We start from the raw sequence: 26,614 nt of genomic DNA, 5'->3' as shown, positions 1-26,614 counted from the left end.
TCGCAAAGCAATGTTTTAAGTGTTTATTTTTTGCACACCTTGAAACTAGTTATAACTAAGACAGAAAACAGAAAGCTGACTGGAAAATTGTAACAAAATATTTTTCACAGGAACTTATATGAGTGAACTGAAAAGTTTGTAAAACACACTTCTAGTTTTCTGGACTGAGGCAGTTGGTTTTAGACCTCCGTTATGCAAATAAATTCTTTGCTCTTTATAATAATGTTGTTCATAATATTTCAGTCATCTTTTTCGGAATTACTTAAACAGGTTTTTCTTTGTGACCATTTAAAAATGGTAACATGGCTCAGAAGTGATAGAATTATCACCTCTATGTAGTAATTAAAATGTGCTTAACTAAAAGACTTGCAATATGAACGTTGCTTGAAAGTTTATGAAATGATGAGGGTGATAACTTCAGAACATGTCCATAGTAGGGATCATACATTTACCAATCATATTATCTTATTATGACACCTGAACATTGTGATTTAGCAAGACCAGAATTCTACATGAGGGCGATTCGATATATTTAATTTCCAAATGGTGAACCCAGTAATTAGCAGAATTGCTCAAATGATTTGAAACAATATGGTGTCAAATTTTATATGTGGGAGAGAAAAAAATTCGGTAATGGGACGAAACTTTCTTATTTGGCATGTAGATGAAAACCTGAGCTATTTAGAAAGGAAGACACTAACATCTCAGGGATTCATTGTCCATACATACATGTTGATGCAAATTTATATAGTTTCCATGGAAACCATGTTTTGTGTAACTTAACATTGTTGTCCAGTTTGGCATTATGGACCATTACACTCACTACCTGAAGTGTACAGAATTGTTCACATAGGATGATTAGTGCAAAAAAATGATATCATTTACGTAAATTGTGTCTTTATTTGTAACCTATACTGTCTGGATTACATAACAGTACTATTCCTATATATAAATAATACCTTTGATGAAATAAATAAAAGGTGAACTTTAAATTAAATTTATTTCAGTTATATTCATGAATAGTTTTACATTTTGCTAATTCGTTACCATTAGTAATTAATAGTTGTTAATTTATCATCAAGTAAGAGACATTTGTCTTTGCTATTAATTAATCCTTCCATACATATATATGGACTGTCAGTACTCTATACAGTACCAGCTTATTACAGCCTGCTCAAACATTTACAGGCATGAATATTTGTGTTCCAATGAGTTCCAATGGAGTTCCAAGGAACATACAGCTCTAAAGTTATAACTGTTGACCATAGTCCTCGTTGCCCCGCCCCCGCCCCAACAGGACTCATCTCAAAGCAGGACGATTGAACAGCATAAAATGTCTATTTTGGGTTCAATTAACACCACATATGTTGACTTAAGAGACCACGACTCATAGCCTTTTCACTGTTCCAGTTAGTAATCTTCTTGAACATTTTCCATCAACTGAATGTTACATCATTAAAAAGAGAAAGGTATCTGTGTTATGTTAATGAGGATCAGGATATGAATATTCATTAAATAGAATACTGATGAGTCATTCACTCAAAGGTAATACTGAATCAGAGACTTGCCAGAAATACTTATTTTCCAACTCCTCTTCACATGTTTGAACTGTCTCATGATGTATCATCTCATTAAACCTCACAAATAATTCCACTTGCTTCCATTCTCTAATCTCCCCACCCCCCCACCCTCATCAAGGATTCCTCACCCACCCCAAACAGATCACTGATATGTCTTCATTTCTTATTTATGGCAAAAAGAAATGTCAAGAGCACCTTTGAATGTACAAGATTAACATTTTATTTAAAAAAAAAAGAGTAAAAATATTGCACACAATTCTTTCCACTTTGGAATTTCTCATTAAAAATGTTCTCTTTTGCGAGAGCATATTTGAACCTCTCATGACAGAAACAAAGAAGAATACTGCATTGGATGCGAGTACAATGAAGTACCTAAATGGTAGTGTCCTCATCCAATTATTTCAAGAATCCTTGCAGTAATATTTCCATCGATCCTGCATCCATCTCTCCATTCTTGACTTTATTCAAGATGGCGTCTACCTCTTCTTGTTTCTCTGTTGGACAGCCTTCCTTGAGCAATGGTGCAAAAAATACAGCCATCAGCCTCTGAAGGTTGGAGAAAGCATTCAGTCCGTTGCATTTCTTGCTTGAACCACACTTGATACCTGAATAACCAACGAATAGAGAGAGAGAGAGACAGATAAATGAATGTTTTTTGTTACCTTGTAGCTGAATACATGAGCTGTGTTTATGAAACAAAACATTTGATATACAATCTTAATCGTGAGCCCTAACATAGAGGTGAAATATATTTTAAAGGGATGTTCTGGAGGCAGTAAATGTAAGATTTATATTGAAGAGAAATTTTTTTCCACACTGTAAGTTGAAACCCTATCTCATTTTCTTGTTCCTAGGAATTATGGTTTATTCAATGAAACTTATTTCGGCTGGCTTATCCCTGTTCCCTATCATCAGGGCCAATGCTTTTGTTAAAGTTTTACTTAAGACTATTTTAATCTTCCTGATTGATCCTAAACTGTTTTAAAACTATTAGTTGAAAAGCCTATCTTGTTCCTAACTTTAATAATGGTTTATTCAATCAACCGTATTTCGGCGGGCTATACCATCACCCTGAAGAATGTCATTAGGGCCGAATGCTTTTTAAAGCTTTATTTAAGACTATCTTAATCTTGCTGATTATTCCTTGAATTCTGATACCATTGGGGTGTTTGAATAGCTGTAAATGTTCTCTGCAGTTTGAACTTCATCATAATGCAACTTTAGTTTGGAAATGTTATTTTCCTCAGTAGATAAATGACTGAATATCAAATCCCAGAATAGGTAAAACCTTCACTGGTTACAGTGCTCAACCCAAGGGAGCAGGTAATAAATCAAAACTATTAAGTAAACTTTATAGAGTCACATTTTATTTATAAAAATTATATAGATGGCAAGTGGACCAAACCAATTTATGTCAATAAAATTTGCCTCTTGAGTTTACTTAATAGTTTTGATTTATGACTACAATATTTAAACAAAGAAAACAAAAGACATTTTCACAGTTGATTTGCCCAAATGACATTCAACTGATGGCAGATACATAAAATATCACCTCGTTTAAAATTCGTATTTTCGCAACACAAAATCCTACAAGATGTGGTTTTGACGTAAAGGTGCAGAATTGATTCTGCAATATATTGATTAGAGCAATTAACTTCAGCTGTTAAATGCTGTTATGATCAAACAATATCATCATTTGTCGGCCACACAGAATATCCTGTCACATGCTACCTCGGGCTTGGTCACCCTACAAATACATCTATGGCCTCCACAACCTAACATTGATTGAAAAGATCAGAAATTGAACGACTTGCCTGTTTCTTTTCCGTCCAAGAGACATTTCATGCTATTGTCGCAGTTTGGTTCGGTTGCAAAGATGTCATCCACGTCTGTTAGTTTGATGGTGTTGTCGATCATGACAAACTGTTCATCCCGTACGTCGGGCAGGGCTATACTGCCCATGGAAGACTCGGCCAAATACTCCAACAGAGCAGCGAGCTGTATACAGATCTGTTGGACACGGAACATATCAAATGTTACCAAACATTGCGGAAAGCTGATTTAGTCTTCACAATAAAAGCTGCATTATTTTACAAAGTCACTGCAGATACAGAATTGCTTGTACAGACATAGACTAATTGTTTGATTACCAACACTAGCTAGGAGGTTTGCATGCAGACTGGACTGTATTCAGAAATTTGGTATGGTGGTATACCATATGTTATATTGCCATGCTAAGAGCATGGATGCTCTTTTATTGATTATATACTGGTAATGACAACCAATGTGATTTGTCTCAATGGTTTAGTTTATGCAAATACCAGATTCAATCAAACTTTGATCATATGACGCCAGAATGATATAGATTTGTACAAGGTCCTGATTTAGAACTGTTAGTAAGCAGGTGAAACTTCCCTAGATTCGTGCAAATTCAAATATATAAACTTTATTTTGAACCCAAAACAGGCATTAACAGCTTGCTATAAAAACAATGATAAGAGTGTATAACAGTAGATAAATCAGAAATACATGACAGATCTTTTAAAAGAGATGAATGCACAAAGTAATTAAACCTATTTAAAGGATCACACATGCGTTAAAGTTTGCTGTTCCATTCCAGTCGATGGGAGAATTATTTCATGTAAGAAACAAAATTAATGTTTCCTCCTTTGACTGTTTCAAATTCTACTTGCTTTTTGTGACGGCTGTATGGATTAAAACATTCTATTACATTAATTACACAATATTGCATTTGAACAAAGCAACTAGAGCATTTACTGTATCAGTGCAGTTGCACACAAATTTAGGGAGCATTTGAATTAAATATATCAACATACAATTGCTACAAAAGTACCGCTTCTGTTCTTTGCAAAACCTTTGCCAAGGCCCACAAATTTGCATATCACATTTACTGCCTAGAGCTAACTATCTTTGAACAGAGCAAGGGTGACTGTTGCTACCACTGCCATTCACTGGTAAAACTATATTGCAAAGATCTCTTGTAAATCATAGCATTTGGATTCTGAACTATGTCAGCATCACTTGAATGACTCTAGCAGACTTTCACAAAACTCACACCATAGCAAAGACAATGTACGATAATAATTATATCATATCAAAGAAATACATCAGTATAAATCAACTGATTATAGGACCTGCACTCTGGACGGCCAATCCATTTCCATCAATTTGTGCAGCTGCACTGGCTCGCCAATCTCGACCACCAAGGTAACACCCCTCTCTGTGATTGCTGGGCTGCTGTTTTCACTCCTGACACACATCCCCAAGAGGTTAGCAATGTTTCTGTGATTCAACTGTCTGAGGACCATAATTTCCTTCAGTACTTTGTAGTTTGCTAATAAGTAACATTCACCATCTTTTTTGTGCAAGCCGTCTTCCAAGCACCTCTTCACATCCTTCCCTTTGATGCTGGCACTTTTAACTGCAACTCTTTTACCCATAAGCTCACCCTCCTGTACTGTTTTTGTGTGTCCTTCTGCTATATTTTTGGTAATTTTAATGCTATCGATGGCTCTGCAATCCAATAATTCTGTCCATCCTGGCTCGTGTTCCTCTCGTAAAGATTCGTTCAAACTATCCAGCAGGGGTTTCTTTTTCGATTTGGCTTCAAAAATGTCAATGGCAGTTCTCAGAGCTTGTTCCTTCCTTTCAGCCATTAAAATTTGTTCTTGTAACTTGGTGATCACATTTTCTAATTCAGCAATTCGATTCATATCCTTAGAGGATAAGGATGGTGTACTCTGCATGAAATAACGAGTGATTTGAAAGGAAAAGAACACTAGAATAACAAGAATTGCCAACAGTAACTTGTTCAACCCATTTCGATGCATGATGAATGAATATGTATCTTGAATCATCCTTTTTCTAATGACTATTTATTTCACAAGTGCATCATCAAGAAGGTTTCTGTGGAGGAAGAAAATATGAGCATAGGCTCAAGTCAGAGTCAAGTGGCTAAAGAGTAAAGCATGCAGTAGGATAGATAAAAGGATGCTCATCACAGTCAAAACTGTTAATTGTATTAGGGCTACAGAAGGTTACACACGTGGGGTAGGCTTAGGCCTGATCAACTCATTGTTACAATAGACACACTACAAACATATTATACAGAGGTTCTCAAAATATGGTTCAAGGGTAAGCCCTGCCCTGTTGAAAGTTTAATCTGGCTCTTCAAAAACAAATCAACCTACAATGTTACCTAAGGCCACGAGAATGAAAGTTATAGATTTGTGTCCGGACTTTTTTGAAAACACTTTTTTTCATTATTCATTATTTACAACTGCGCATGCGTAGCTATCTACATAAACCGTTCACGCAAGTGGTAATGGTATATAAACGACTTCAAAATACCATGTCACAGTAGGGGAGAATAAAACCCTGGCTTTGAAACACAACTGCTACTACTGTAGTACTAGGCTAGCTGGATGGGGATGCATTGAATTTATAAAAATGTTAAAATACCGGGCTCCTGTCTGCAATATGATGTACAGAGTGACAATGATAGCCTTCATGACTTGGTCACTACAGTGCATTGACCTGGAACAGTACGTACGTTCGTAGGCTAGGCCTAGATCGACTGCTTGTTATCCTATGCTTTAGCATTACACTGGAGACGATCAAAAACACCGCCGAACATCGACCAGTGAATCGTAAAATTTCACATTCTGATCATGCCATCCATCAATATTTGTATATCGTATGCAATGTCAATAAACTTTGTTATAGTTTAGCCCTTTATTTCAACAATTCGAGTCTTCAAACTATAGGTAAGTATAAAAGATTGACAGGATTTCTTACGTTTCGTTCCACGAGAACAATGCATGGTATCAACGCACGTGTGCGCGTGGAGACATTGCGAGAATCCGATGCGCGGTTGGAGTGATTTGACCTGTGACCCCGATGACGCCGCGACACTGGCAAAGCGATGATACTGTTTTCATAGCTGCATTTACGTGATAAATAAATCGCCTTTCCGCTGTGCGCGATTTGGATTTTTTAAATTTTTTTATAATGAAATTGTTTGTAATAATGAAATTTTGGGAAATAATGAAAATTTTCGTGCGGTAGCTTTTCAGGCATGCGGGCGGTGGACGCAAATCTATAACTTTCATTCTCGTGGCCTAATCAGGCAGGCTTGACTGTATGCAAACCGTTTTAATTTCTGAGGCCCTAAGCTTGAGTACCATATACCAGCCTACCCTGGTATGATTTTGTTCTGCTTAATTGCAGGATACCCTGGAACTCTTGAATCCCTCTTGAAAAGCCCTGCATGTGATTGTGAGTTGCCGGGTATTCTGCAGTTGCTTCTTTTGGTTCTCTCTGCTTCCATTAAAAAATATTCTCTAGCCGAATCCTCATAAAAAATTAATCCAGAACGGCTGTGATAGCCCATGCATTGGTGCGGCTGGTCTAACCTAGCGTAGTAATGAAAACCCTGAAGACTGACGGCTTTATTTGGCCTAGTTGCACTTGCACTGAGGGAAGTAAGGCCTGGTCCGAACTCTATAGCATACTGGGAGTCTAGGCCAACCTAACTTAGGCCTCGGTCGGCACCTGTGAAATCTATCTTGAAAACAATACTAAGCCTACCGTTTGGTATTTGCAAACGCAAACGAACATTGCGTGCTGTCGTGAATGGGAGCTGATAAGCTCCCTTAGGTTCTATTTATTTCAACTACAGGAACCAACCCTAGTTTGCGTCATTTGCTTTCAGAATCATTCACCACAGTGTCGCGGATCTCAGTTCACATATACTCTATGCAATATTTCGCCTTCGAAGGTGAATTATCCACGGATATAGTGCTAGCGACATAAAACTGTCTCAGACACCTGCTTGAAGGTAGCGGACATTAGTAGCGGACAATAAGAGCAGACAATAAGGAGAAAAGCGGAGAGCGCCACCTATTATCTAGCGGACATGTCAAAGTGTGGCTTAAATGTATGCTGTATTGGCCCTAAATATGCCAGATTTTCACTTGTTTTCATACTCCCGTTACAGGAATGCTATGGAGACTTGTTCGTAGGTCTACAGGACAATGACGCATTGACATCCTGTTGAACATACTTTGTTACATCAACGTTGATAGTGTTCCAACAGAATCTACACATATTCTGTTGTCTGGTTTATCTATGCCAAGATGAGCACCTTCAAAGAGATAAGAAAATTCAACGACCAATTAAGGAGATATCATGTTTTTTGCCCCACCCCCCCAAAAAAAACATATATGGGCTGCAGAATTGTGCAACTAAACTTGCATTACAACTCTATATCAGTGTTTGAAATGGAATATTCCCATTATTTTACATATTGCATGGCCACTATTGGGGTCTAGATGTTTGTGAAATGTTCTTCTGCAGTTTGGTGTGGCATGTAGTGAATATGGCACACTAAAAAAAAATACTATCAAAAAAAAATTGTTATGACAATTGGGTAAACAAAACGAAAAGAATTAGGCCCTAAAATAACTTTGTTCATACACTTACAACTTTGCTCAAGCATACAACTGATTATAATGTTGCATAAGCAATTGCTTGACTTTTGCGAAACGTGGTAAAAGAATATCATGATTTGTGCACCAATCAGGCATAAAGGCCTGGTTATATTTTGACTGTGGAATGGCCGTTCGCCATTAACAACCACAGGCATTATGGCGGGCCATCAGTCTCAAATCGTGGGGAATCAACTTATATCGATTTAAATCGACATATGTCGATTTCCTTCGACTTATACCAGTTTCCAGCAGCTTAAATAGACTTCTACCGATTTAAAGCGACATTTACCAGTTTAATTCTACATATCATCAATTTAAAATCGACGATTACCAATTTGAATCGATGTTAAGTAAAATAAATCGGTATATGTTAATTCAAATCGACAAATATCAGTTTAAATCGATGATATGTCGAATTAAATCGGTATATTTCAATTTAAATCGACATATACCAATTGAATTCGACTGTTACCAGTTTAAATCGAATATACCGATTTAAATAGACATATACCAATTTAAATCGATGATATGTAAAATACATCGGTATATGTCAATTTAAGTCGACATCTACCAGTTTAAATCGATGATATGTGGAATTAAATCGGTAGAAGTCAATTTCCTTGGACTTATACCAGTTTCTAGCAACTCAAATTGACAACTACCTATTTAAATCGACATATCATCGATTTAGTTCATTAACATATTCCAAATCCCGATTTCGGTGATGATTGACATGTGAAAATTCGTTGATATGTAGAATTAAACTGGTATTTGTCGATTTAAATCGATAGAAGTCAATTTAAGCTGCTAGAAACTGGTTTAAGCCGAAAGAAATTGGTATATGTCGATTTACCAAGATTTGAGACTGATGACCCGCCATAAGGCATAGTGTGTATCCTATACTGTAAGTTACAGACATTACCTTAGCTTCGATTTGGGCGAGTTGAGAAGCCCTAGATAGCAAAACTTTCATTCATTTTCGGTATGCAAGAGTTCCATTTTCAGCCAGTATGAAAGACTGCCTTTGTCTCCATAAGATCCTTCTCTGTTTTATTTTTTGTGAAACCACTTGATTAGCTCTAATCTCTTAGAATTTCGGCAGTTCGTCTCACGTTTTCTGCTAACTTTTCCGGTTTAAGTTGTCCTCTCGATCGACTTACTGCTAAATATACGGAGGCCGAAATGTGACAAATTTGCTAATAATACGGATATTGCCAGAGTCCATTACTAATTAAATTTTTGCTACTCTAACGTACCTGCTAGGGCGGACATTGTGTTCAGGGGGACACAATTAATAACAAAATATACGACCGTCAAATAATTCCCCCCCCCCCCTTAGTTGAACCATAGCATATACTGTCCGGGGAGACAGTCTGTACCAACTGGCCCAGTACAATAGGTCCGGGAGACCAAATGTACTGGTAAATCCAGTATACATTGTCCTAGTGGGACTAGGACAGAATGTACTGAATATGGGATATTTGCGACAGTTAGTACTGCTGCACCGGCATATATCGAAATATGTACATAAGTACTGTCTACTCTATTACACTAGTACAAGACCAGGTCACTGCCATAGCAATTGAAGTAGGAAGAATGACATCATGAGACATATACTGAAGCCACTCATCCAACTGGTGGCGCTAGGCTTTTACAGCAAGAAAGTACGTCTTTTACATAACTAAAGTGAAAAGTTGACATAAATCACTCGAATTGGTGATATTGTGTGCCGCATTTGGGTGCCAAAGTCGTCAAAAATGTGGCAGTGAACTGCAATTTCACAAGGTAATTCTTAGGAAGCGATAGTAGAAGCAATTGCATAGGAATTTTAATACTTTACTAGTGTCGTCTGCTCAGCTGCTGTATTGTTATTCACTGGACCCTGGATATAAGTTAGCCTAGGCCTCTAGACCGGTTACGTACGACTGTCTTTTCCGATGCGATATGATTAAAGCCTAAAGGCAACAATTATCACCAGTCCACCACCTCATTTTACTGAACTGTATGCCTAACGACAGATCCACATGCCAAAATAACATTGGATGACGGTTATGATGTCCTGGGCTAACAATTCAATACTAGGAAGATAGGCTTAGCTATGTAGAGCCATGCCATTTTGACATAGCTGGCCTGCGTTAGAATTAAACTTGACCGGAACTTGTCAAACCCTTCCGCTCAGATTGGGAGACCCTCAGGACGTGGGGTAGCCTTGAAATCTATTGTTCTAAGACACAACGTTAAGGCTTTCACTAGTTAACACAACATCACCAAGATTTCCATTTATCTTCTAATTACGTTATTGCAGCAGTTAAAGTTGTTACTTTAACAGCTTTATGAGGTAATTACATAATTTCTCTTCTTTTCCATATCTTTTAAGCAAACAAGGGTTCTGTAATTCATGATTACATTTTGTTACTCTCGATCAAGTTCAAACTCAAAGTTACAGTTGGCCTATTTCTATAGCAATGGTAGGCTACTTCCTGAGTAGTATAGACTAGGCTAAACTTTTCAGCATACTTGGTAGCTTTTCAATCCAATATCTACAATGCTGAGTTAAGATTTCGTAAATAAAATTATAAGTGCTTTTCCAGAACCTTTTATCAACCTTTATCATAATTTTATGTCTTCATACTAAAGGATCTCAATGGTTCTAAAGATCGTAATTTACGTACGTCACATGAACAATTTGTATTGTAGCCGTACATCATATGGAACTTATATTTTTACATAGCGCTCTCATTTAGTGAAGTACTAGTATTATCGCCGCGCCCATGCGTCGTTAGATGTAATAGTCTTAACTCATGTTTGTAATGTCAATGTGAACTTGAGGCCGAGTTGTTTTTATTGACATGTTATTAATGTGTACTGGGAGGTTGTTTTAACTAAATGTTTGATACTTCTCTTGGGTTTTCAAAAGAGATTAATTTCTTGGACTGGGAAATATGTACACCTTTTTAATTATAACTTTGGAAAGTTAGCTAACATGCAACCATTGTTATAGCTGCCATTTTGATATGCTACAAGTCGAGGTTAAATGGTTATAAGGGGAATAACCGACAAGCAAATGGTTATTAGGGGAATAACCGTCATTTGTTTTTGCTTTGTCATAAATTAGTTTCAAGTTAATTCCTAACGGAATTGTGGACTTAAATAATGTTCACTATGTGCATGGTCACATGACCACATGTAGTTAAAGGAGCCATCCCTGTATTTAATTATTAAAGGAGTACTCAAGATACCTAATTAACTTTTATAGGAGGATTCTCATTTCAGTGTACACGTCCCTAAGTTTTACTTACATTTATTTAAGTGTCTTACTCAATTGTTTGCCATGCTGCTCCTTATTCTTGTAATGTTAAGATTTTCACTTAATCTAATTTGTAAATGGCTTTTACTTATAAGACATTATTTTTCTTTCCTTTTTATGTAGAGCTCTCTAGTAGGGTGTCAGAGAACACGGTAGCAGATATAAAACATGGACTAGAACTAAAACCAACATGTATATTCCCTTTTTGTCTTCACCGGCAGAGACCCAGAGCTCCCATCACCCCACCCCCCAGGAATGTCACCACAGAACATCCTTTCCCCTGGTGTTACACCTAACTTAAGCATATGCTTGAGCTGTGCCCTTGTTCTAAGTTAGGTTTGCCTAGGTCATAACTTAAACCTAGAATATGTCAGCCCATTAACAGTGACATTTTTTGACATTAACGCCTTTTTTTTAACTATTGATTTCGTTTAGCTACATCATTGCACTTTATTTTTCTTTCAGTAGGTGCCCGAAAAATTCTCAGCATATTGCTCTAATTTTCACAGCAAATGGCAACAATGGCTTCAACACACGGCGATACACTATGTTAGCATTCTTCCTAGTTCAATTTATATGGCCACTACATATTTAGCAGGGTTTTGTGGATAAGGTTCCTTTGATGGCGCTTGTTTTTAATTTCCTTTTGTAGACGTTCGTTCGATACGCTTTCCTTACTGATATCAGCAAATGAATTGTTGATATCAGCAATTCCAACATATCGCCAATCCTATTGCTGATATTGGCAAATCATTTGCTGATATCAGCAATTGGGTCCCTCATATCACCAGTTAATAAGTGATATGTTGGAAATGGTGATATCAGTAAATTGTTGTTGATAGCAGCAAATGAATTGCTGATATCAACAATTATCTGATGATTTAATTAAATGATTTGATGATATCAGCATTAATTGGTGATAGCATTTAATAATGCTAATATCACCAAATAATTGTTGATATCAACAAATATCGAATAAAAAGTGAAACGGATTGCCATATATGAGGCCGCGCCAACGATCAGTTGTTAGTGGCCAGGTAAGGTATCGTACAGAGGGAAAGGGAGATCCAGGTCCCTCTAGTTCCTTCATACTGGTTTCGATGATAAAAGTAACCTACAGGTGGATGAGTGTGTGTCACGCCTTGCTTGTAAACACGATGTCTCAAGAAGCTGGGAAGCTTGGAAAAATCTCACATTAACTATGTCGTTGTGACATGTTGAGTTCAAGATCCCCATTGTCTTTGGTATAGGTCATTTGGGGTCAAATTGTGGAAACCTTCTTTGATAAACTACCCTATCTCCCACCAACTAGCCTATCAGATAACATGTGTGTTTCGCCTCATAAGAATAGGAGAGGCTGTTGGCAGTTGGAGATTAACTTATTTGAGTAAATGGAAGAAGCCTGTTTTCTTTGGTAGAGATTAATGCTTAATACAAGAAAATCTCGGTCATCAGCTGCCAATGTGAATATTATTTGTCATTTCTCAATGAATTTTGCTGTAGAACTTAGACTGAAGTAATGTTGTTCATCCTTGCTATATCCTACAGCCTAGTGTGTCACATTCTTTTAAGATTATTCATGTAGCATCATCGTAACCATACTGCAGTTTTGCTGTCTGGTTTACTTCATAGTTCTCATTCATTATCAAAGGTAAGAAAAGAAAGAAAGCGGGGAGCAAAAAACAAACAAACAACAACAAAATGGAGACAAGTTATCTGTAAGACAGTCAGTAGGAGGCCACTGTGTATTTTTAATTTCCACAAATGCAGGATCTGTTAAGTATGCCATATGTGCTAGATCATATACAACTTTCATTATAAGAGAAATACATGGATATTATAGTTGCATACATTCACCCTCTTATAAGGGACAACTTAGTAGCACATAGATAATGTACACACATCTATCTCCCAATCTGTGCCAAAGTAGTCACCACCAACCCATCCCATTCTCAGGTACCCAGCAGAGGTTCATGTATTTGTTTCTTTTTGACAAAAGTATTCACTTAAACATGTTGTAAAGCAATTTTCTCACCACCTCTCTCGTACACCTCTCTCTTACACCTCTTTTTTCCACCTCCTTTTTGCTTGGTTACTTCTGACAGAGGATATTTTCATCCAATTTATATAGATTTTTAAGCCTGTGGAGTTGAACAATCATGTCCTATTATCCCATTTGCTGGATTTTCTTAGTGCACTTGATAGTTTTCAAACTTTCAAGTCTCATCTCGAAACCATCCTCTTTGCTAAGTACTTTAAATTAGTAGTGGTTTTTCTCTGCATTCTTTGTAAAGCGCTTTGAGATATTCCTTATGTAAAGCGCTATATAAATGTTAATATTACTCTTATTATTATTATATGACAAGCCGAGTGGACAAACCCAGTATAATATATATACTGGTATTAAACTGAATTTATACCAGGATCAAATCTAAATGATCCTGGGAACGATTCTTGAACAGATAAACCTAGGAAAGGAAAAGAATATTTCTGGGAACTAAACCTAAAGACCACGGCACCATTCAGTTTAAACATCAGGAACGATTTGCCGTCCCAGATAAACCAAAACAATTCCTTTGCAATTACAACGGAATCGGATTAAAATAATCCGACACGGATTAAATGATCCTATTTTCCAAAACTTCTGCTAAATCCAGCAGAAACCAGTCAGTCGCTTTGACTTCACAACCATGCCGGCACTCTTTATAAAATAGTTTCAATTCTTGCTACTCCTTGTCACTTTCGGTGATCATGCACTGATGAAGAGCTAGTTTTGCTCGAAAGCTCTGCAAAAACCAAACATTGGCTGTTTTACTTCCAATCACTTACCTTATTTATTGTATCTCACTCGAGATCCAGCCTTTCTCTAAATGCAGCATAGTTGTTTAACAGTTTTTCCTTAAAGGAGAAGAATATTGTATATAGGTAACTCCTTCAGGTGTAATCAATCTTATGGTTAAAAGTTATGACTGTAATTAACGGTGTGTACAAAAAGTCTCCTTCCTTCCTCTCAAGTGAGAAAAATCCTGCGTACATCACCACTGGTGATATGATCTCACAATATTCATTGTTTGCTTACAATACCCCACAATATGGTTTCAGTCATTATTCTGGGCACATTGTTGCTTGAACTACAGGATTCTTCCATCTAAAATCTCTGACAAGTTTCGCACATTCTTCATTTCCTTGTTCTGTTAAGGCATTTTCCAATTTTGTGATGTTTGTGGGAGACATTAGTGAATTTTTGGTCAGCTTCTCTAACAAAAGAGTTCCTGGTGTTTTGTGCTTCTTGATATCAGTAATTCCGTCCTCAGGAAGTTGGAAAATATTTGCCAGCATGGTAGATTGTTCTACATCAAGATGTCCTGATAAATTCTGCTTTAGCTGATCAAAAGATTTGATGATGGCTGTAAGGTTGAAAGAAGAGGAAATTGTAAATATTTTAAATTCATTACTCAACATGAAGTGAATTAAACTGAACCTGTTTTATGCAAACAATATCCAGAAATGTGAGACAACAGTGATGTGTTTCTTACAAACACGGCAAAATAAACCGTAAAAGCTCAGAGATTTCAATGAAACTAACATAAAATATGATTTAACTCCAGAAAGTTTACTTTGAAACAGGTGGTTGAATTCCATTAAGTTTTATTTTCCCTGCAGTTAGACTTCAATAGTTTATATAGACAGTCTTTAAGAGTGTCGCTTTGGTGCAAAAACTGATGTTTCCTTAATATCAATTATTGCAAATAGCTGATAGTTATAGACATATTGACATGGCAACTGCATCCTTGACTCCTCTATGCAAAGTAGGATTAGGTGTACAAGTCTCATATGTAAGGAATTGTACGCAGTATATAACATGTTGCTGTTTGAAAGGTATATTACATATATGAAAGGATTGTAAAGCAAACATCAACACTATACATACGGCCTACAATTAGTTAACATGCTTTTTAATTGTTAATACCGTAATTACTCACATTCAGGTAGGACAAGGTGGAATGGAGATGTGATTTGGTCAATGTGTCGTAATTGGTCAATCTGTGAAGAGGAAAACATGAGGGAAGCTTGATGATTCTCCTAGAAAATTTGTTTGTGCATATCTCACCTCTATCACTTTATAGTATGTATCAAAACATGGCTTAAATGATAATGTTAAGATACGTTACTTAGTACTTATTGTTTAGGGTACTTTGTATGTATTACATTTGTGATATGAAGACGGCTTGTCATAAGGCTTTTCATTGTTGTAAAATAGTAACATTATATTTTAAACCTGTATTATGGATATCAGTTCATCAATTTAGACAAAAAAAATATTTCAATAGAAATAAAACATGACTTATTAAGAGAATGTAATTTAGAGAATGGTAAACAAACAATAATAAACGGTAAATATAAAAGGAGTCTCAGTAGCTATGATAAATCTAAAATGAAACGTGTAAACTCTTTTTATTCAAAATTTATTTTTGTTAATTCAAACCAAAATCAAGTTACCTGCAACTGAATGCTAAACTGGAAAAGATTCTTTGCAGACATCTCATATCTTGCTTCTATTTCCAGATTGACAGTATCTTTGATCCCTTTATTCTGAATATGGAATTCTACCTTGTGTCTGTTCTGTAACCATAGGGTTTCCATAGCAACATCCTTTAAAGCAAAAAATCAAGAGATATAATTATTAATTGATAACACTTTTGGGAGCCTCGAACATGATGGTCAAGTTGTTAGGGTAATGCAGGTCCCAGTTTTAGTCGACTGGATTGTTATGATATGGATTTGGGCAAAGGAATTTACCTCAATTGCCTGTCTTCATCTAGGTGTATACATTGGCAAATGCAAGGTAATTTAATTTGTAAATATAGCTGTGTGCTTTACTTTGACAGCACCCATGTCCCATAGTGGACACATATATAGTAAACTGAAGTACTCTACGGCCATCTAATGGAACTATGCATACTGAGATTTATGGGTGTTGTAAAGTCATTTGACAAGGCTTCGGCCTTCAGGCAAGGCTATAAAATATTCACTTCATCTTCTTTTTAGCACTTATATGCTTTTAAAAGAATGATTATTCGTATTACCCTCAAAAACCCTTAAAAAACAAAAAAGAGACCATAACAGTTACACACATTACAACATACTTATATAATCAATACAAGGACATTCAATGATGATGGAATAAAGGACTAGTCAAGAATGAAATCAACTGTATAGACAACTGCAGATGTTATTTGTATAACAACATATGCTAACACCAAATACATACCACTCAACAAATGCATATGGAACAAGAACTACCGGCTTTCTTTACATGCTACCAACAAATAAATAAGAATATTTAACAAATATTACTAACCACTTTTCTTGGATGTGGGTTACACTGTGATGTACTGGAGTTAGTGTAAACATGTAAAGATGAAGTCATAGATTTGAGGACAACAAAGACAGGATCATGAATTATGGTTCCCTTTTGCTGGTAGATTTCTTCATTGATAAGACTCTATTAATATAAAAAATGAAACAATTGAATATAATATTATTACTTATGTAAATTTAATATTAGCATCAATGCCACACTGCTTAGTTGTCCTATGTATGACCAGGAGGCAATATCAGCTCCCTATTATGGCCCTCTCTGGGTTGGCCATTGTTTGATAAATAAGGGAGATGTTATCGATATCTAATACATTGGGTGTCTGATAGGATGAATTATCAAAGAATATTATTAGTCTGACAGCCTATGTTCTGAAATATATATGTTCGCTCTCTTATCTTGGACACGTGGTCAAGGTGTGTTTACAAATGTGTCTGTAATTACAAAACTTAGTGTCAGTTGTCAATGACCACCAACAATAACTTATTCAACATTCAGTTTTGTTCTAGGACATCTGATCAGTGTCTTTTTGACCACTGCAAAATTATAATTTTCAACCATTAATGACCACAGACAGCTTTAACCCAGCTTATCTCACATCACCCTTCTACCAACTATATCATCACAATTTGACTGTCAGAGTGGTTTGTGCCTCTAGGGCATGAAGCTAGAACTTTATCATTTCCATCACTAAATACTGTAGCTATGGTTAACAATGTATCAACCTTGTACAGATCAGTGAATGAACCATGTGTCATGCAAAAAGGCAGATAACTGGAATCCATGAGGCAATTAGCAATACCACTTGAGCTGATGAAATCTGCTGCTTACTTTATGTTCCAGATTGTCATCATTGTGAAACCAAAGATGGATTGTCAATTGATCCCCTGATTCAGAAACTCTGTTAACAATCGGTAAAAGACAAACACGCTTCCTCATCTTAGGTATGAAAGGGATATGAAGACCAATGAGACAGGATTTCTCAGCTTTAACTGCAAGGTGTTGACTATTCATAGAGCAGCTGAGGTGTTTCCTATCTAATCTCCACTTGACAGATTTGTCTGAAGAAAAATGTAAACACCATTTTGCTATTAAGATTTTTATAACATGGTGACAGGTAGAACACCAATCCTAAACTATACCATAGATAATTTTGAAGTTACAGTCTGGTGGTAGAAAATAGAACACTCCACACATAGATTATCAAAATAACACAATATCATGCATCTATCTCTATGTATGGATGCAAGGACACTAGATAAACTAAAAAAGTTTAACACAGCTTGAAGGTGTTATTTTTCTTTGGAAATGTTGTTTATTTCTCCCGAAAATATGCAACATTTGAATATTTACTCGCAAGGTACAACTGAAAGAGAGTTATTCCTTGAAATGGAGATGATTTGTCTGGACATTACCCCCTTCTTGAGATATTGATTTCTATGCGACATGTCTTTTTCTTGAGCAAAGTAATTGTTTTGTGTGGTCCTATTTTCTAGGAATAAATGAATGGCTCCATGAGTCTATCCCTTTTCAGAACTGTTGGTGAAATAGACAATTTTATAACTTTGTTTTGGTTAGATAGGAATGTTTTTGTGATAGATGATTATTTTAAATGTACCCAAGGACACAATAAGTTAAGTAATGTCTCTGGTAAATTATTTATTAAGTGTTAATTGACAGCTGGTTGGTCACTGGACCTCAGACACCAGGAAGTGGAGGGAAAGCTGGTCTAGAGTAAGGGGGAAAGTTGAGACAAAGGCTAAATCATAAATATTCAATGAACCAACCTATGTGTTTTATTGGTTAAAGGTGGTCATGTGTGAGTTGCCTTGTACTATTATTATTATGGGATGTATTCTTATTATTATGGGATGTATTCTTATCATTATGGGGTGTGTTCTTATTATTATGGGATGGATTGAATAGGGTATCATGGTAGTAGGAAAAATAAGAAAAGACACTGACGCCGAGTTTGTAATATTTAGGGGGAAAGAGGGGAAGGATTAAGTTTGAAATGGTTGGGAACGAGATCATAATTATTTTCTTAGACTAACTTCACCAGTAATAGAGTAGAGGACCAGTATTAAATTAATTAGAAGTTCATTGGACACTTGAAGCTATTTACTCATGGAATGTTTTTTTTATTTTTATAGAAGTTTAGTGAATACCTGGAGCTTGTTCTACAAATGGATATTCTATTTTAGTAAACACCTGGAACTGTTTTACAAGGAAATTTCATATTTAATAAAAGTTTATCATCCGAAGCTGTACCAATGGAGGCAGAACCATATTTCATCCTGTGCTAATATCTGGCAACCCTATTATTTGTTGTGCTAATTTTCTGTTGTGATGGAATTATAAATCCCCATTTTAATTATACGTCCTTGTTTGGATCCGGAAGTGAACCCCTGCGATGACCCAACCCGAGTGATGAACATGTCCCTCTTAGAGACGCCCCAAGCTGAAACGCCCCAAGAGCTTATTCCCCCGAATCGCGAGCTATACATACAACCACCCATCCAGAGACGTCCCCAACTAAGTGAACCAACCTAGAAGTTCCCCAAGGAGACAATTTCGTTTTCAAATTGTACTCGGTCGACCCGCGCGGCGATTTTGTTATTATTTCGTTGGGACTGATAATTATTTTTTCCATTAAGCTCAGTGGAGTCGTTATAAGAAGTAAGAGTTCCAAAATATGTAACACCCATTTATATAATTTCACATTAAGTTTAAGTAACCCCATTGATATTAATACAACGTCCATGTGCATCTTAAACACACCACTTTACCTTTATTTGTTTGTTTTTGTGTGACCATTCCGCCTTTTTAAGTTGTCCCCACGATCTCAGAGTTAACCGGCCCTGCCCTCATTTGAAGGTGCCACTTGTAATCTTCTCAAACTTATAAATATATTTACGCCTGGTCACTGCGTTTTTGGCCGGCTACAGATTCATTTAATATGGAACCACACACCCAGTGTTAAATAACAGAATTATGCACTTTTTGGCCTATCATTTTTACAAGTCAAGAGGTGGTACACACAAGGTCACATACATTCTTCTGTTGATAATACAAATTTAATGCCTGTATATCATGCTGACTGGAATAGAAAAACACAAGACAAAAGAAACAGACCTGTTTGTAATACACCAGAGTACACATCAATACCCATCTGGTTAGTTGTAACAAAACCACAGTGTGGAATAATCAAGGAGATAGGCTTGTGTAAGGTTAGGCTTTCTGGACCAAATTTCACAAAGGGTGTCAACCTTAGACTCTTGTTTGAGATAGGTCCTTTAATGGCAGGGTCAGCAGAAACCCTCAGACTAACAATCCTTCCAGAGTGTAGTGCACCAGCTGGTACAAGGAGATTAACACCTGCGATAAACATCTCACCTCCACGCTGATCAAAGTATTGTTCTTTATAAAGGTTGGACCCTGGGAACAAGGGAAGTCTCTCTGGAGGAGGAAAGGGATATTTTTCCCGTGAAAGGAAAGTATTTTGTCACTTTTATAAAACATGTGGTAATGCGAACAGTTTCGATCCACAATATGAACATAAACTCTGTAACAAAAAACTGATGTTTTCATTTTTATTTGTTATTCAAGGAAAAAATAGATAATCAAATACTATCAAATACTAAAACAAATACTATATCTGCAAGAAATTTTAGTGTCATTGAATTACAAGAATGAAACAATTAATGACATGTTCAAAGAACAGAAACAAACATAAGTATGCAAGGTATATCATATCCTTTTTAGCATTGACATGTCTGAAGCTATTCTTGAGGTAAACATTATATTCATACTGAAATAAAGGAAAATAATTCATCTTTCTTAAATACTGAAACATAATGGTCGCATGAAATAACTGTAATGATCCTAGAATGTCCTATAAGATTGAGAATAATTATATAACTAAAGAATAGAGAAGGAACACACATGTTGCTTAAACTATAGTGTAATTTACCATGCTCTTCCTTAGCAAGCAGCAACAGCCGTCTTCCCAAGTCCAGTTTTCCATGAGACAATTTCAAGGCTCTTTGGACATCCAGTCTCATGTATCCCTCTTGTATCAACATTTTGAAATTTACTGACAATTTTGGTTCCCTTTTTGAAATGATTTCCTGTTTCTCTGGAATTTTTACCTGAAATAATGATGAGATAGTACAAATATTTCATAAAATTATATTTTGTATCATACTTATCATACTGACGATAGAAAACTAATTACTGCATTTGATTTAGCTTCAGTAAATATTCTAGACTTGATCTCTAAATACGTAACTTTGAGTAAGAAAGAAACTGTTTTAACTAGAAAACGATGACTTTTCAGACATACTTGCATGACAACAAAAATAATACTTTTCATATCAGAAATTACACTCTGTATTAGACCTTCTAATATTCTAAGATCTTGATTTTTATGCAAAGTGACTTTTGTTTTAATAGCTACAAGCTTAAAGTGTCAAAGTCTTAACAGTGTTTATAAAGCACGAACCATTTTCTTTTTATCTTTTTCTCCATCGCTTTCCTTTTTATTTTTCTCCTGTGACGTATCAATGTACTCCACCACCAGTCTTGCCACCTTATTAAAGTGAATAGCTTTCAATCCATCATACATTCTGATCATTCTGTCTGGCATGATGAGCTCTCTTTCGTCCAATATTTTCATCAGCATCCTTCCAGATTCTGCTGCTGTCTGAATTGATTCATTTTCTACTGGCGTGAGCTCAAAATACACGCCTAGCTTTTCACAATGTTGTTTCTCTAGATTCTTTGCAATGTCTCCTATCAACTGTTCATATTTGGTTAAATCTGAAAGTGAGGACATAACATCCACTTTACATTCGAAAAAGTAGAGCTAGGACTACATATCACATATAAACATTAGAGTGCCTATGCTAATTAACTGCCAGTTTGAACAATGAGCAATGTTCCCACCTAACATGCACAAGTACACAACTGGCCCACAAGAAGCATGGAAACCTGCATTTGGAAGGTTGGTATGGAGGTCAACCTCTGGTGCGAGCACTCATTAAATTGGTTAAGTATACTGTCCACGACTTATGTGCAACTTTTCAGCTATAAGCCTTTGTCTTTTCGATAAATTCTAGTTTTGTATACAGCTTCAATTTCATAGTTGCTTTGAGGTATAAATTAGGTAGTGAGCATACTAATTAAAATGAAAGTTTTCAAGTGGGACTTTTTGGGTTCAACATCTAGATTTAATTTTTTTCAATCAGAAGTTTTTATGTGATTAATTGATTCCCAATACTAAGTTGATATAAGTAACACTCATTTGTGTTTACTGCTAAAACCAAATGCAACTACCTATTCAGGTCTAAGTAGACATTCACCATGTTCTCTATGTGTGCTTACTTCTTCATCTCCACCAAAACACACTTGCCTGGTTTATGTCTAGGATAATTATTATTAATTTTTTTGTTCCAACTACATTAAGATACAGGCCAGGGTGGACTTTCAAAAGTTCACGCATCTGTTCCACTTCAACTTCCACTTGAATGCTCACCTGGGTGCAGTACTCTAAAAAGAATTTCCTGGCTTTCAGGAGATAAGAGAATGTTTTTCACCTGAAGAATTAAACAAAAATATACATGAGTCATGGGAACTGTAAATGCTCAACACAAGAGTGCACACCCTGTGAATGATTAGGTTTAAAGTAGGAACATAATGTAAAAAATAGGGCTGAAACATGCTTGGAACAGCACATCAGAAATGTGTGGAATCCAACAGTTAAGGACTGGTGATAACAACATAGCTATTATTTATGCATTATTCTTTAAGTGGTACCTCATACTTACAAAACAGTCTCCCATAACTGTTGACCTGTGCATGTAATAACACACAGGTGATATGTACCCTTCTTCGAAAGTTCATTGCATTTTGAGTTACTCATTATTTACAAAGCAACATGAAAGAGTCGGCAAACTTAGAAAACAGGATAAAAAGTAGATACACTAAAATCACTTGAGTGACAATACAATAGCAGTTTAACAAAATATTTATTTAATTGCAATTATGCATAGTACATAATATTAAGAAAGATAAGGATCCATGAGAGAAGGTACCATGGAATAAACTATAATTAAGTCACAGCACTGACTTTATTCATTGACACAAAAGAGTTAGTTTTTATATCCGCTTGCAAACAGCTGCAAGACGTCCAACCGACAGGACAAGAATAAGCAAAGAACAAAGAAAAGATCAGAAGATAGAAGATGCCACTTAATATTATGAAGAGACATTTGAGAACACGAACAGATGGAAGACAATCAGCAGATATAACTCACCTTTGATTGGAGGATAAGGGCTGTCTGGTTCTTTTCATGTTGTGATACTTTTAACGTCACATCAATCATGTCAGTGTCTCCATCCTTGTTCGTGTTGAGTCTGAACTGATGAGAGACTCTACTGGCAGCACAGAGGTGATCAATGTCTACATGCTAATGGATAAACGAAATTGAAGCTCAATGTAATGAGGATGAGAATGCTTGATAAGTATTCAAAGTAACAGTGCAAAATATAATATGTAAGAATTAAGGAAATGCTGTTAAGAAACCAAGGCATGTGGCTATGTACAAACCCTAACATTTCATAGGCAGCTGGTGAAAATTGTAATTCCATAACAACATTTCTGATTAGTTTGTTCCATGAAGTAGGAACCCTTTGGGAATATATTCAAGCTATGAATATTCATGTTATTTTCAATGAGTGTTGAGAAAATTACTAGGCTGGCCGGTAGTGTTCTTCATTATTCCTACTCATAGGACAGCCACTTAATTCAGCATCCCAATATGATGACCGAGACTGCCACAGCATCTGAACATTTCCTCAAACACGAAGGGACGTTATCCAATTAAAGACAACCCCATTCAATCATCATCACCAAAGTGTAGCCATGGTGAGTGACGCTTTTTGTGAAACCAAGTAAAAGAATACATGACCAAACTTTATTTAATAATTCACATACCGGAAGTACAACCCACACAAGATTCTGCTCAACAATATTTCACAGCAGCCGTTTTGCATAGATTCTGGTCCCTGAGGGGCTTTTTAACCAGAAACCTAGTAGGTGAAAGGCAGACATTCTAACCACTAAAACATTGTGGTCCACTTCAGGAAACCAATCCTTAACTACAGGTCTTATAATGTTGAAGATAAACTTTAAATAGCATTGGCAAATAGCAACCTTTGTTGATTCTTCCTTCATCAGATGGTAACTTTCACCAGGTGAAGACATCATCAGATCAATGTAAGAAGCAAAATCTCTGCCGCCATTCAGTGTCCGGGTAACTTGAAATGTTGTATAGTTTCCTAGACTCAATTTGGTCTGGTGGTCCTCTAACAGCAACTAAAACATATGCACATGACAAAGTAAATACCAAAAAAAGAACAACCAAGCAGATATTTAATTATACAATTTGTTGTGCCTTTACTCTGCAAAGAGGATGAATACTGCTATAGCAAGTAACATCATCTTTGTTTATTTAATTTGCTCACATTACTAACGTTACATGTTCTTATCAAATCCTCTAAATACTTGTTATGCAAATTATGTGAACCATGAAAACTTGGGTCATGTAATTGTTTTTGGGGAAATACATAGTTTTTATGAAAATAAAATTTTGACTGAAGAAATGTGCCCTTAACAAATCACTTCATAATTTGCCAGTGAAACACAATCAACGTCAATGTATAGAACATGAAAGAGAGTAACATTGTCAATTTCTGACTTACAAATCACAAAAAGAAACAGAACTGACGTCTAAGCTACTACAGATATCACCATGATAACAGGAGATTATCCTCACCTTGTACTCTTCATCACTGTCCTTACAGAAACAAACAGTTATTAAGATATCATCTTTGCAATGAAGTATCCCATCAATAAATGGAACAATACGGAATATATGCTTCTGTTTTGTTTCTTGGCTGACTAAATTAACAAAGACGTAGCTCAGGGTGTTTATACCAAGACTGATCTTCTCCGGGTGTAGCTTCCAATCAATAGATTTCTCTTCGGTCCAAGTTATTTCACCTATAGTAAGTAATATAATACAAAATATATTAGTTGGTTATCTTTAAGTCTCAATGAGTGTTTGCTGATGAATTTTGGAAAACAACTTCCGAAGTTGATTCAACGTTTTCACTATAAGTGCACTCTGACAGGTGGGTTTAATGGAGAAAAGCTGTCGCAATCGAAAGGAAGAAATTTATTTTCTGTTGCCCCTTATTGCGCGAAGGATGTACCGTAAAATCACTGCGACCTCCCAAATCAGCATGTTCATTACACAGATATAACCTCTATAGATCTATGTATTGTCGACTTTGTTTACCCATTTCCACGGAGTATTGCAATGGAAGGAAATGACACCATTTTGCCAGCTACATCGTTAAGACCGAAAGAAAGATGCTATTCCAGAGAAGGGACCTAACAAGCTAGCCACGAAATTGAAAGTAGTCATAGGCCTAACGGTCGTAAACAAAATAGACATATTTGATTGCCGCATGATCCGTTGGACGGGGCTTGCAAATTTTGATTGAAGCTTGCAGAATCTTTGGACTCCTTAAGAAATCTGGCGAATTTTATTCAACTTAAAATTTTTAACGACAGATAACTCAATAAAAATAATGAATATTGATATGGAAATTGCATAGAATGGCGTCATTTTTTTACTAAGCTTTCAGTGCAGTAAGCTGGAAAGGTCGAAGTTTTAAATTTGGCAAACACATACTGAGACTTTAAATACAGTAAATATCAAGAGCTGATTATTAAGTAAGATATATTTAACAGTAATGATTCCCGGCATATAGCTCATCGTACTTCTCCTGGTACATTCATCAATATGTATTTAAAAGTGATTCTTGGTCACTGTCATTACCTTCTTGTAAAGGTTCTTTATCTTTCAAACCATTGAAGATAATAACACCATGTCGATCTGGCTCAGGGATAATAGCCGAGTGAGGAATAGTCAGCTGGGCTGGCTTGTTGAGTACAAGTCCTTCTGGCTCTAGCTTTATCAGGGGTGTCATTCTGCCCCTAGTAGCATTTCCAGGGAGGTGCATGTCAGGATCATAGATCACTTTAACAGCAATTACACGATCAGAAGATAAAGCGTCTTCAGGAATAGTCAGATCTACCCCCATGATGCTAATAGTTCCACCTTTACACTTAATCCTGTGTTCAATGTATGAATGATGGTGCCTCACTTTAGGTATTTGTAAATCTTTGCTTTGCTTTGATAGTTCTTCTTTCTCTGTTCTCTCCATCAAACTATCCTTACTATGGTCATGATGTTCCTCTCTTCCATCAGAACCTTGTGATGGAGTTGATTTATCATCACTGAAAAATGTGGTGTTTTCTACTAAATATATAGAACAATGGAAACACAAGCACTATTACATTAAGCCAAATCTTCCATATATTGATTACAGTTTCCTTTAAGTCCCCTATATATGCTATGGTTCCTGTTTATTGAAACTGCTATGCATCTTTCCAATTGCATAGTAATTTGCCCATATAACATAGCATTTTCAGATGTGATACTGGATAAATTAAATTATCCATGCTAATAATTTAAAGTTCTTCATCAATGCAAAAGGCCTTGCAATTGATTGATGAAAGAGGTATTATTGAAGGAATCATAATACAAAATGTTATAGATATGTAACACAAGCTTTATGTTGATAGAGGATTTGACGAGTGGCAGCAGACAACAGGAGTATCAAACGACTCTAGCAATGTTCTCTGAGAGTGACTAGATGGATTAAATGGATCCTTGAAATATTGGCTAATCCCAGAGACACT

General features: G+C 36.1%; 2 protein-coding genes across 6 annotated transcripts in view; both read right to left on the bottom strand.

Moving 5' to 3' along the window:
• Nucleotides 1-336: 336 nt before the first annotated feature.
• LOC139980851 (extracellular tyrosine-protein kinase PKDCC-like) lies at nucleotides 337-7,363 on the bottom strand. The gene is made up of 4 exons (XM_071992830.1): nucleotides 7,191-7,363; nucleotides 4,736-5,507; nucleotides 3,395-3,590; nucleotides 337-2,185 (listed from the first exon to the last, which is right to left on the bottom strand). Exons 2-4 carry the CDS (start codon nucleotides 5,456-5,458, stop codon nucleotides 1,977-1,979), a joined length of 1,128 nt encoding a protein of 375 aa, XP_071848931.1. The 5' UTR covers nucleotides 5,459-5,507; nucleotides 7,191-7,363; the 3' UTR covers nucleotides 337-1,976.
• A 5,756-nt stretch (nucleotides 7,364-13,119) lies between these two features.
• The window catches only part of LOC139981250 (uncharacterized), a 164,710-nt gene continuing 151,215 nt past the window's right edge, over nucleotides 13,120-26,614 (bottom strand). For 3 of the 5 annotated variants that reach the window (XM_071993482.1, XM_071993483.1, XM_071993481.1), the window contains exons 10-23: nucleotides 25,689-26,171; nucleotides 24,618-24,844; nucleotides 23,946-24,157; nucleotides 23,777-23,795; nucleotides 23,097-23,249; nucleotides 22,316-22,376; nucleotides 21,284-21,600; nucleotides 20,753-20,930; nucleotides 19,915-20,238; nucleotides 17,611-17,840; nucleotides 16,762-16,905; nucleotides 15,900-16,052; nucleotides 15,383-15,443; nucleotides 13,120-14,806 (exon numbers count right to left, since the gene is read on the bottom strand). In XM_071993482.1, the coding sequence (XP_071849583.1) occupies nucleotides 14,505-14,806; nucleotides 15,383-15,443; nucleotides 15,900-16,052; nucleotides 16,762-16,905; nucleotides 17,611-17,840; nucleotides 19,915-20,238; nucleotides 20,753-20,930; nucleotides 21,284-21,600; nucleotides 22,316-22,376; nucleotides 23,097-23,249; nucleotides 23,777-23,795; nucleotides 23,946-24,157; nucleotides 24,618-24,844; nucleotides 25,689-26,171 (2,864 nt within the window). In that variant the 3' untranslated portion in view covers nucleotides 13,120-14,504. The remainder of the gene's footprint in view (nucleotides 14,807-15,382; nucleotides 15,444-15,899; nucleotides 16,053-16,761; nucleotides 16,906-17,610; nucleotides 17,841-19,914; nucleotides 20,239-20,752; nucleotides 20,931-21,283; nucleotides 21,601-22,315; nucleotides 22,377-23,096; nucleotides 23,250-23,776; nucleotides 23,796-23,945; nucleotides 24,158-24,617; nucleotides 24,845-25,688; nucleotides 26,172-26,614) is intronic. The other 2 variants (XM_071993484.1, XM_071993485.1) reach the window with 2 other exon arrangements.

The sequence above is a fragment of the Apostichopus japonicus genome, chromosome 15, assembly GCF_037975245.1.
Source record: "Apostichopus japonicus isolate 1M-3 chromosome 15, ASM3797524v1, whole genome shotgun sequence".
In the NCBI taxonomy this organism is placed as follows: Eukaryota; Metazoa; Echinodermata; class Holothuroidea; order Aspidochirotida; family Stichopodidae; genus Apostichopus; species Apostichopus japonicus.
This window is presented reverse-complemented; position numbering and strand designations above follow the sequence as displayed.

Bases quoted from the DNA above. Each gene is read 5' to 3' on its own strand.
- LOC139980851 (XM_071992830.1), bottom strand. From the start codon at position 5,458: ATGATTCAAGATACATATTCATTCATCATGCATCGAAATGGGTTGAAC. The intron at 3,591-4,735 runs GTCCTATAATCA...CGTGTCCAACAG, and splicing joins ATTGGCCGTCCAGAGTGCAG to ATCTGTATACAGCTCGCTGC. The intron at 2,186-3,394 runs GCAAGTCGTTCA...TTGGTTATTCAG, and splicing joins CTTGGACGGAAAAGAAACAG to GTATCAAGTGTGGTTCAAGC.